Source organism: Carassius auratus, chromosome 8, assembly GCF_003368295.1.
Source record: "Carassius auratus strain Wakin chromosome 8, ASM336829v1, whole genome shotgun sequence".
NCBI lineage: Eukaryota > Metazoa > Chordata > Actinopteri > Cypriniformes > Cyprinidae > Carassius > Carassius auratus.
The window spans coordinates 10,964,013-10,976,378 of NC_039250.1; the positions used below are offsets into that span (position 1 = coordinate 10,964,013).

General features: G+C 38.0%; 2 protein-coding genes across 2 annotated transcripts; one reads left to right on the forward strand and one right to left on the reverse strand.

Annotated features, from left to right (window-relative positions):
• The first annotated feature begins 926 nt into the window (after nt 1-926).
• LOC113106732 (hyaluronidase-1) lies at nt 927-4,893 on the forward strand. Its single transcript, XM_026268767.1, has 5 exons — nt 927-1,407; nt 2,627-3,209; nt 3,302-3,697; nt 3,833-3,922; nt 4,225-4,893. Exons 2-5 carry the CDS (start codon nt 2,700-2,702, stop codon nt 4,726-4,728), a joined length of 1,500 nt encoding a protein of 499 aa, XP_026124552.1. The 5' UTR covers nt 927-1,407; nt 2,627-2,699; the 3' UTR covers nt 4,729-4,893.
• Nucleotides 4,894-6,201: 1,308 nt separating this feature from the next.
• LOC113107262 (BLOC-1-related complex subunit 6-like) lies at nt 6,202-11,406 on the reverse strand. The gene is given in 7 exon segments (XM_026269638.1): nt 6,202-7,673; nt 7,758-7,841; nt 8,430-8,593; nt 8,675-9,155; nt 9,799-9,825; nt 9,828-10,282; nt 11,330-11,406. Coding segments are annotated over 6 exon segments (1,326 nt in total). The 5' UTR covers nt 10,272-10,282; nt 11,330-11,406; the 3' UTR covers nt 6,202-7,547.
• Nucleotides 11,407-12,366: the final 960 nt, after the last annotated feature.

The window sequence follows — 12,366 nt, forward strand, 5'->3', positions numbered from 1 at the left end:
CTGTTTACATTTTTTTTATACATTTTGTTAATAAGGATAAATTACTTATGACAAACACAACTTTGCTTTATAAATTATTATTTTTATAGTTTTTTAAATTATAACAATATATTTAATATATATAATATAGACGCTCTAATACACATTCTAAATGCACTATTTAGAATTTGAATAATATCAATACATTATATACTATATCACTATTCAGAACTGTGGGGTTGCTAAGTTTTTGTGCTCTCTCAAGACTGTATTTATTTGATAAAAATACAGTATAATTATTGTGAATTATTATTATAATTATATTAATACATAGACAACATAAATAATTCAGTTTTTAATATATTTATATATAATCCTGCAGAAATCATTATAATATGCTGATTTTACACTCAAGAAATGCTTATTATTATTATTATCCATGTCGAAAACAACTGTGCTGCTTGATATTTTAGTGGAAACCGCGCTGTTCTTCTTCTTCTTCTTCTCAAGATTCTTTGATGAATAGAACAACATTTATCCCTCTCAATAACTTTTCAAAAATGCTCATTAAAAAAAATCCCATTTATGTCTATACATTTCAATATGGACATAAGAAAGACCAAATCTTTATTTTATCTTATCTGTAATACCAACAGATACCATAGAAAAGAACAGGATTATGCCAGATTATGTCTGGATGAGATAATTGTGAATAATCTTGCCAGTGATCCTTTTTCAGGAAATGGGATTAGACTTCAGAAAATTGACATAGAAATGAGAAAGAGAGGAATGGGAGACAGGCAAGAAACCAGAGATCAAGGAAAAAGGGAGAAATTAAAACGTAAAGAGGTATGAAATGTATAGTTTGATATGAGGGTCATCCATAAAAGCTAAATATTCTGTTTCATGACAGATATGATGCTGAATAAAAAGAAAACATGATGCATTTATTGTCTTCTTTTTTTTCTTTTGGGTAAATTGTGTCACTGTGACAGTTTTGTGCATATGTGTGCTTGGATGGATGGATGGATGTGTTTGAATTAGGTGTGTTTGTTAGGAAGAAGTGGTGGATTAAGGGATTATGGTGAGTCTGATCATGTGATTGTCATGGTCTGTGATGACCCTACTTACAAACAGATTACCCTGGTGAAGGTGAGGTAGCTTCCTTTCCTTTCTATTTCCTCCTTCTGTCACTTCATCCATCCTTTTGTCAGGACAGCCTGTCATCTCATCCCTCATGGTTGGGCTGAAGTCTCTACCTTCTGTGCTGTCCTGTACTGAGCCAGGAGACCTGAAAACACAAACCTGCACAGAAACGCTCATTTCTTATTATTCCCCTTTCGGAGGAGTCCTCATCATCTTGACATTTCCTTCTGGATTCTTTGACCTGGAGATCCAGGCACACACACCTGATCTGCCAATGCAGAGGTGAGTAAAACAATCCAGCACTCCGATCCCATCTCCTCAAACACCTGCAATGACAAACTATCAGTTAAACAATGTGTTTTGCACCAAATGTTAGATAAATGAGATGGAAATTAGCATTATAAAAGCTATGTCGATTCCCAGCCGCTTCCGTGAGAGCAGGAACTGGCCTAAAACTATCACACCCATCAACAAAAGCTTACTTTGACATAGTAATGTTTAACAAGATGAAAAACAACAGAACTTCTAAATGTGTGAGAATGATAACATAGCTTTCAGGTCCTTCATTTTCAATTTCAGAGAGCCTATTCAGAGAAAGGCACTCATTAGACTTTGCATTCAGTTCATTACACATATATAGCTGCATGTGTCATGGCTATTATCTGGCATGGTTTGAGTGGCCGAAATCGCTTCAGAGTTAGCCCTCCAGCGTAAAATGGGTTCATGTTACATTTAGCAATGCAATTAAGTGCCACACATTTGTCCACCCCAAAACACATAAGCCTACAACAGTTATTGTTAAACCATAATAAGTACAGCTTATTGAAGTAGAAATAACTGTACTAATTGTGGTATAAATTATGGTTAGCATAGTTTGGATGTACATGGTTTCCCCTTTTTTGTGTGTGTGTGACTATTTTAGGATGGTTGCAGCAGTGGAATGTGTTTTCAAGGAATACACGAACAGAACAGCTGCTAAACTTCTTTAACCATCAAAAAAAAAAAAAAAAAAAAAAAACAGTAACTGCCAAATAACGAAGTGGAAATTAGTATGTTGTTGCAGTATTCTTTTAAAGTATATCTGTGAAGAGATCGATAAACAAGTTGCGTCAGGTTCATGAGACGCAGGTGTTGCTTGGCTCTCTGGCGACCTCTGTTGAAAAGCTTGTGAATTGCAGACTCGTCTTAGTACAATTTAAAGAGTGTTTATCGCTGAATTTGGGCAGCACTAATTAATCCTGTTAGCAGTTAATTATACTAAAGTGTCTCCCTTTGTTTCCTGTGACGTAGCGTCGCAGCTCTATCTTTTGGATTGGTAAACAGGGACTTGTGATCACACTTTTTCTCTCAGACTTCACACTTTTTTGTTGTTATTGTTGGTGGTGGTGGTAGCTATTATAAGCCTATTATAACTGACAATGTCTGACACAAAAAGCTGTTGAAAATTGCGCCAAGAAAAAAATAAATAAATAAATAGATGTCTCTATGTCTTTATCTCCAGACATTATCCCTCTCCAAGGAGGCTTTTGTGCGAGTTTTGGGGTGAGGGGCCCTGAATCCTCTTGCTCACCTCTATGGCTGGAAGAAAACACACGTTCGTCCTCCTCTCCCTGTCTCTTCTATTCCTCCTCTGTCTCTTCACTCGTCCTTGTGTTTGTGGTCCTGCCCGGGCCCCTCTTCTTGCTGGCCAGCCTTTCCTGGTGTTATGGGGGGTTCCAGATAAAGACTGTTTGGGTCGGCCTGACCCAGCTGCATTTGGGATGGAGTGGGAAGGCCGTGTGGCGATATTTTATGAGGACACACTAGGACTTTACCCATATTACACTGCACAGGATCGTCCTGTCAATGGTGGCCTACCACAACACACCAGCCTTGACCTTCACCTCCAGAGGGTGGAGGGCGACCTGACGGCCTCGTTACCCCAAGCAGGAGCACCTGGTTTAGGGGTGCTGCGCTGGCAGGAGTGGACGCCTCAATGGAACAGGAACAGAGGAATTAAAACAAAGTATCTTGTGGAGTCGAGGGCACTTCTCCAGCAGTTTTTTCCAGACTGGAGCACAGAGGAAGTGGAGAAATGGTCACAGGTGATGAAAATCACAACATATTATGAAATTTAAGAAACTATAATTCTGCATTATGTTGAAGAAATTAATCATATGATTTAATTTCCTGTCAGGTTGACTATGAAGCAGCAGCACAGTCCATTATGATGGAAACCCTGTGGGAGGTGAAGAGACTCCGCCCACAAAGATTATGGGGCATGGCCCCATTTCCTAACTGCTATAACTTTGACTCCACCCAGATAGCATTAGCCAATTACACGGGACGGTGCCCTGCGGCAGAGATGGCCCTTAATGATGAGCTGATGTGGCTGTGGAAGCGAAGCGGTGCCCTCTATCCAGCCCTCTCACTGCAGAAGCTTCCAGAGGGCACTAAAGGGACGTGGCTTTATGCAACCAATCAGATCAGAGAGGCTTTAAGAGTGGCGGCTCTTTCTGGGACTACCTTTGATCTTCCTGTGTTTCCACTGATCAAGATTGTGTACATCTCTTCTAACTCCTTTCTCTCAGAGGTAATGAATAGTAAGCTGTAATCTACTGAATAAGCCAAAATAATATAACAAATATAATATAATTGAATAATATCTGTGTACCCTATAAGGGCTTACTCAGTACAACCTCATATGTCTGTATTGAATTCGTATCAGATTGATCTGGTGAACACAATTGGAGAGAGTGCTGCTATGGGAGCATCTGGAGTCATAATATGGGAAAAATCCTTAGAAGTTAAAACACAGGTAACCATTCAATCATTTGTCCATTTTTCCAGCAACGTTCAAAAGTTTGATGTCATTGATAATGATTTATTCAGCATGGGTGCATTAAATTGGTCAAAGTTGATCATAAAGATATTTATAACTTTAGAAAAGATTTCCATTTGAACTTTCTAAAAGTTCATCAAAAAATTATTCACAACTTGTGTGTATTATACATGCATACCCCTCCACCTTCTAGTTTATTCATTATAATACTTTTCATTAGTCATTACAGATTTCTGTAAGACTGACTTTATTTACACATGCATGTGTGTCTCCTACAGAAAACCTGCTCAGAGTTTGGCTCGTACGTTCGTCAGGTTCTTGGCCCATATGCTGTCAATGTGACGACTGCAGCACGTCTCTGTGGAGTCTCATTGTGTCAGGGCCGTGGACGCTGTGTGCGTAAGAAACCTGAGGACCCCACATACCTGCATCTTCCATCAGCCCACTTTATGCTTCTCCCACATGGGGCAGAAGGTGTCCGGGCCACGGGAGAGCTTCCCACTGCTTACATAGACCTCTGGAAGAAGGACTTCCGCTGCCAGTGGTTCGAAGCCTTGGAGGGTGCAGCAGCAGATCAAGAATCAGGCGTGGTGCTGGAAAACCGAGGGAAAATAACATCGCCAACAGTGAAAACAGTGGCTGGGATGAGCCAGAGTCAGAGTACAGCAGTTCCAGTGATTCCAGTCACAGTAGTGCCTACCAAACAGCCAGTGGACAGTGGCAGTTCTGCATTTATTACTCCCATCATCCTTCTCTCCTCACTGGTTCTTCACTTTGTTTGACGAGGAGACAGCTGGAGTCTCTAGGAACTTTTGTGAACCTCTGTTGGCCTTGACTTTGATTGCAAAAATATTTTTAATATAAATACCCAAAAGAATAACTCTGTTAAGAGGATAGCTTTTGTGAAAGACAATCTCAAAGACAGATTTAGATTCACAATCTGAACATGACTGAATAAACAGATCTGTTCTGAATCACACTTGAATATGAACTACAAAACTTATTTTAGATAAAAACATTTTAAAGGGGTACTGCCATCTTTGACCCCCACTTGTTCCAAACTCCTATGAATTTGTTCTGTTAAACACAAAAGAAGATATTTTGAAGAATGTGAGCCACTGACTTCAGAAGAATGTAAAAGAAAATACTGGAAGTCTATACCATCAACAAATGTTTGGAATAAGTGTAGGGGTTTTTTTTTGGGGGGGGGGGGGTATCCATTTAATCTACATACAAATGAATGGTTTTTTAAACAAAATTAGCTACCTTAATGTACTATATTATAATAATAGACTACGAGCTGAATCATTTTTTAAACAAATAAATTACGATTATTTTGTTCCAGCAAAAATAATTGTGATTGGAGTTAATATCATACCTTTCTTTTTCCATCATGAAAACAGATTATTTAACATATATGTCTGCATTAATCCTTCATATCATACACTAAATGACAAAAATATTCTTGACTAAGATCTTTGACTAAGAAATTGATACTTATATTCAGCAAAGATAATTCAAAAATCTCTGTCACACGTCTTACGAAGGTTTGACGTTGTGTATATATATATATATTTATATATATATATCACAACGTCAAACCTTCGTAAGACGTGTGACATGACAGCGATAGCACAATCATAATATGTCCTGAAAGCAGCTGGACCAGGGTGTAACAGGCCTATATCTGTCTAAACTAAAATATAATCAAATATTTAGTCTCCAATTTATCTTTAACATTTAAGATAAAAAAAGAAAAATAAGTCAGCCAAATGCGTGCTTTATCTGACCTGCCTGTCCCAAACAAAGCCATCCGCCATAGTGAAAATGTAAAGCCTTTCCAAACATTCAGTGACAGATATAAATGACTAGGCAAATCTTCTGATTTGTTAATTTAAGGAGGATAACAACTACAATGTCCAAATTGAACAAATAAATGTGTGCATCAGTTTAAGTATCTGTGAATTCATCAGAGATTATAAGTGGTGACAGAGCAAAACCTTTTATCCGACAGTGTAAATTAATCCAGGGCCATATGAGGACACAAACTCTCTCTCTCTCTCTCTCTCACTCACACAGTACACACAAACAAGATGCTCTATCCCTGATAATTTCACAGATTAATAGTGCAGATCAGGGTGCAGCTATTACTGAGCTCAGCAAAACAAGCAGACAGAAGACTCTCAAAAGAAAACAACTGTATGTCAAAAAGCAATGAACATTTTTCACATTAGTCAGAAGACTCACAAAAATCAAGTCTCATTCTAGCAAATTTATTTTGGTTTATATAATAATGTAAAATATACACTGATGGCAGATTGTTGGACAAATCAGTTAGCAAGACAGTGATAAAGAGAAAGACGGTTCAAACAGGAACAGACATATTCAGATCATTTGCAAAAAGAAACTTTCATCCATCCTGTATTTCATTTTATTTTTTTACACCCACCTCCAATCTCTCCTCACATTTCTCTGATTTGTGGGGTTTTCCCTGTGATAATCACTTGCAGACAACAACACAGTTAAACAAAGGACAGGACATTTGTCATTACTCTCAATACGGTTATCAAGAGTCCAATACTTGTAGGTGGTTATTTCCAGTGCTTGTGTTAAGAATCGTTCATCCAAAAAATGACATTTCTGCCATTATTTACTCACCGTCATGTCATTTCGAACCTGTATGACTTTCTTTCCTCTGAAGAATTCAAAAGAAAATATTTCTATATCATGTACTGGCCAATCTTTTCCATGGAATTAATGAAAGGAGACTCTTAATGTAGACTGAAGCTTCCAAGCTTCAAAAACATGTAGGTGTATCATAACAGTAGTTCATGTGATGTGTGCACAACTCTTCCGAAGTCATATGATATCTTTGTGTGAGAAACAGATTCAAAAGTAAGTTGTTACTCATGATTTATGGTGAGCATAGTCTTCACAAATTCTCCTTTGGCACTCCATGTAAGAAAGGTCATACAGGTTTCAAACAATATGAAGGTGAGTAAATGATATCGGAATTTAGTTTCAGGTGAACTAACTGATCTGGGATGCATAGCATCCATCCTGCAGAAACACAGACGTCCGGGAGGAACAAGTATACACAGAGCATGGCTTCCATACTGACAAATATTGGTGTTAAACTTCTACTCTATGTCTTAAATTTGAGGCCATTACAGATGTGCATTTAACACGCAATCTGTCAATATACGGTACCCACCGATAGTTCCATACACACACTGACTTCATAAACAGGGGAAATGGTAACACCAATCGGATTCCCAAAAGCCACCAACAAAGAGTGCTTCCTGTGGATGTTGGACGGCATGAATCAGAGGGAGGAGTCTATTTTGCCGTGCAAACATTCTAAAGGGGAGGAGCCAGGTTAAAAGGAGGTGGTTAAAGATGTGGTCTCCAAAAGCGGAAGGGTGAGAAACAAGCTGTCTATAAGGGGACGACACTTGCAGAGCATTGCTAGTAAACATTATAATCAGCAAAATGGTTCCATTGCACGGTGTGTAGCAGCCTGACTGCAGAAGGTGGAGCCACTGTTTTTCTCAAGGGGTGGAGTCCCCATTCAGACAGGGGGTGTGGTTTGCTGCCACAGTTACTTGCAGACGGTTTCTAGGGCATCAAGGGTTCGTTTGATGTCTCTGATCTGAGCAGCTAGAGCATGTATAGGTTGCATGGACCGATCTAGCTCCTCACAGCGTGCCATGAGTGTATACATTCCCTGGAAACACACACACACACACACTATCAAAACACAAAAGAACATTTAAACTCACCTGAATTTATAAATAAAAGTCACTCTCACCTTTATACTCATGTCCACTGACTCTCCCAAACTGTCCACAGAATCTCTGTAGGTCTGGATATAGCCCACACTTAAAGCAGTCATCTGGAGAGACACAAGATTTTAATTCAAATTCAAAGCAATATGTGCATAAATACATAAGTGAGTTCAATGAGAGTTGCATTCATAAAAAGTGAAGCCAAAAAACCTATCAAGTTTTAAAACCCTTAAAAATGTTTTGTATTTTTGCATACATTGAACCTACAATGTGATTTGATCTTTCTAGAACAAAATAAAGATAATTTATTTTAAATTAAATTATATATACTACTGTTCAAAGGATTGGGGTCAGACAGATGGCAAGGGGACAATAGATGCTTCAGAAATGGCTATTCTGTAGTAAAGGTCTGTGAAACAGTACGCAAATTGGCCACGAAAGAGCACCAGAACAACATCACTGGAATAAGGTGAAGTGTGAAGTTGAGGGGGATTTACTTTATATAGTCAATAAAAATGACCTTGAGACCATGTGTCTAAAAAGTAGTTCAAAAAAAGCTAAGAATTAGTTCTTAAAAAAATATTGAGGAACAGCACTATTTATTTGCAGGCTGCACTGGTTTTGCTATTTTTAAATGAGGATTAAGTGTCCAAATATTTTTTGGTTGGCTGTATCTGATCCAGGGTAATACTCACATTCTGTATAGTTCCATTGAGGCTTCGCAGCATCAGTTCTACACTCTGAGCCACATCCTGTGTGTGTTTGTGCAGGTCTACCAGCACTGACGGGTCAATGGGCGGAATATCAGCCGGCCGACGCAAAGAGCCACGACCACATACCACAGGCCCAGAACAGTCCGCTGAAGTAGCCACACACAGATCAAATATTACTGCTACATAACATAAATGATAAAAAATATTTGACACCCTTAGATACTCACAATCTGTGTCCAGGCTCAGCCGCGAGCTCAGTTTTATCTTCTGTTCAAGATTTTTGGTGATGAAGTGTGTGAGATCTCCATCATGGCTCACGGTTCCCTCCAATTCGAGGGCGCTGGATATGGTAGCCCTGCGTCCTTCCATCTGTCCACCTCTAGCCCCGCCTCCTCGTGCTCCGCCCCCACACGCCCCACTGATCTCATCAAGGCTCTTACTGTCCTGCATGCCACGCACGACTCGATCTCGCTCTGGTACTGACCGCACTCGCACCTCTGCCATCACGTGAGCCGGGCACGGAGAATCGTCCAGGTCTGGCAGCAGAGGGGGTGTGGCCTGGTCGGGAGGAGGGGCCGGAACAAGGGGAGGGGCTTCATCAGGAGAAATGGAAGCATCTGGCTGGACTTCATCTGAAGAATCCGGATTGGCCCATTCATCATGTTCTGAGCGAGTGGGAGGGTGTTCGGTTGAGAGCGTACCAACTGGCTGTAATTTGTGCAGATCAGTATATATATTAAAAAGCAACAGATATTTGACTTACACAAGTTGGACATAAAGTTAAATTATTTCACTATTAATTCATTAATTAACTGAACTAAAAGTATTAATTTATTGGAAATATTGCTACAAAAGTCCTTTAATGTAATTTATGAAAATTACTGTTACTACTATTATTATGTAATCTGTAGAATTCTTTTTTTTATGTTAGCATTTATAATATTATATGTAATACTTTAATTAATTGTTGTATATATGTAATTATTTTAAATTCATTAAAAGGAGTACCAGAGCATGGATTAGATTTAGCTTTTTAAATGTAATAATTTGTAGGACATATTTAATTATTATTCATTATTTTGTTGTTATGATGTTAGTTATTTATTGTATCATACTTCTTATGTTAGTTAGTTAAAAAATAATAATTAGGGTTGCAAAGGGGTGGAAAATTTCTGCTAATTATTTGGAAACTTTCCAAATAAATCATGGAACATTTTTCAAAAGTTCTGTATAGTTTCCAGAAATGTTCCATCCCTTTGCAACCCTATTAATAATATTAAGTTTTTATTACATTATACTCTAGTATTAAATTGAATGAGTAACAGTGTACATCTCTGATCTAACCCCTTACCTGTACAGAAATAAGAGTCTCCTTTTTTGGCTTGATCTCTCCTTGTTGACACTGTTCACCTCTCCATCACTTGTCTTTCTCTCATCCTCCTCACCCCTCCATTCTTCCAGTTCTTTTTTAGAGCGGCCGTGTAATAGCTCAGTCTCAGTAGAGTGCATGCCCTTGTGTGAGCAGTCTTCAGTTGGAATATGTGCACATTGGATGTGTTGAACCAGTGACTCTGGGTGATCTGTGTGTGGCTGGAGTGTGTGTTTGTCTCTACATGAGTCCATGTGGTGAAGTGTGTGTTTGAGAGTCTCTGAGAGGGCAGGCGACCCCTCATGAGGCTCTAAATCAGCCCCATCCCTAAACATTAACCCCTGGGTGGCGAATCCATGAGGTCCTGACAAACTGGATGCATTGGAAGAGTCAGAGGTGTCCACACCATTGCTTGCTTCTTGCGAATCCTGACTGGTCACAGAAGAATGGCTCATCCCTCCACCCGCTATAACAAATCATCATCATTAGTGATGTAAAGCTAAAGTTAAATGTGATGTAAGACATAAATTCTTATTCAAATTAGCACAAAGAATGATAATGTGTACCAGATCATTCTTAATTTATATTTAATGCCTGAGTTAGCATGCTCATATATGGTAAATTCACCATACAAACAAAGAGTGTGCAATTTTAATTATATAGGAAAAATGGCATATAATAAAAATCTTATTATTATAATAAATCTATTTATTCCAATAAAAGGATGAAAAAATAAAATATGGCATCATGAAATCTTTCTTGTAAAACTACACAATGGGGAAAATAATATTAGGCAACATTGCATATCCAATTCATTTAAGACAGAATTGTGTTAGTATCATTAAGACAATAATTGGTAATAATATTTGAAGTTTTAGTAACTTCGTTGTTTGTCTTTTTTCAATATAATATTTCATTTCAGTTAACAATTAAAGAATCAAAAATGTTTTACATAAGTTATTAATTTATTCTTTATTTATTATGGTTGTGCAATTAATCACAAAACCTTATTTTTCACAAACGATCTTAAGTTTCACTTATCATATTTAATGCCTCGATCAGTTTCCTGAGTCTGTTTTGACAGCTATCAGTTTACTCATTAATTTATTACGTTTAGTTACTGACAAGCTATGAGACCTAAATATATCTTATCTAGTGATGAAGTGTCTCTTTAATGACAGAGAAACTGAAATCATATGACGCAGAAATCACCAGCAACAATGATTTGCGGGACTTAATTAAAAATCATGACGCACAAACATCGTTAATCTCACAAACATTCAGCATCACAACCTGACGAACCGACGCAGATCAACCAAAACATAAATATATGATAATAAACGGATCAGTGATCTCCTGACGTTAGCTGTAAGATAAGCTTTAGCTGTAATGCAGGCCTCTGAATTTCAGCGAAAACCTGCAGCCTTGTGTCTATTAATCTTGAGTTTGGGTTGTTTTGTCATGTTTCAGATGTATGTAATGCAGTGGAGGGTTTGTGAAGTTAAATATTTACCTGCAGCTCTTCGCCCAGGATGAAGGTTGCCAACTGAGTCCGCACTAAAATTTGTCGTACTGAAACAAAACGTTGGGTTTATAGTTCCGCATAACATTTAGGAGATAAATATCATGACATAAAAGACGTTCGTAAAATTGCATGTAAACGTAATTGTGTGGTTTTATATATTCATACCTTGATGTAGTTTATCAAAGGCTTGAGTTATAGAATAAATCAATAATAAACCTAGGGTTAATTATTTATTTATATGCCCAAAGAGAGATGTCTAGACAGCCTGTCCAGACAGACACAGTACACAGATTTCACCACAAGGGGCGGTAGACGCCGCGGATTGATTCAATAGCTGCTGGCGAGGCTCTCTCCCACGTCCTGTGCAGTGGGCTGTGTGTATTTTTATCCTGCTCTCATTTTATAGTCTGGAATTAAAGGAATTGTCAACCACATCAGCAAAGCTTAGGTCAGCTTTGACCCTGTCACAAAACCCTGACCAAGACCAAAACCTCTAAGATCCTGTCATTATCCAAAAAACCTCCTCCTGTAATAAAGCCCTCTGAAGTAAAGCCAGAGTAATGCTGTGAGTCAGTCTTGACCCTTACTTACTCTCTCTCTCGACCTCTTTAGGGGACTTTAGTCAACATGAAACAACATTCACAAGTCAGTTTAAATTCATAATTTGATTTATTTCTAAGTGAAAAAATGTAGTCAACGTGAAAACTGTAGGGCAGGACTTCATTATTATTCATCAGGAATTGATTGGACTGTAAAAAGTGTTCATTCTATACTGGAATAAAGCAGTTTTGAAGGATTCTGAAAGATTTCAGAATTTGCTTTTTTTTTTTTACAGGTTGTAAAGTTTGAAGGTCAAGTTCACCTTGCTGTTATCTTGATGTAGCATATCCACTTTTAATATCCTGTTATTTGCAAAGACCTTGACGTTTACATTAATTTACAGCATTAACTATTGGCGTTTAGAAAGACAGAAGACTAAAAAATTCCTAAATGACAATTTGAGGTGACATCAGCTGAAAAGGAAA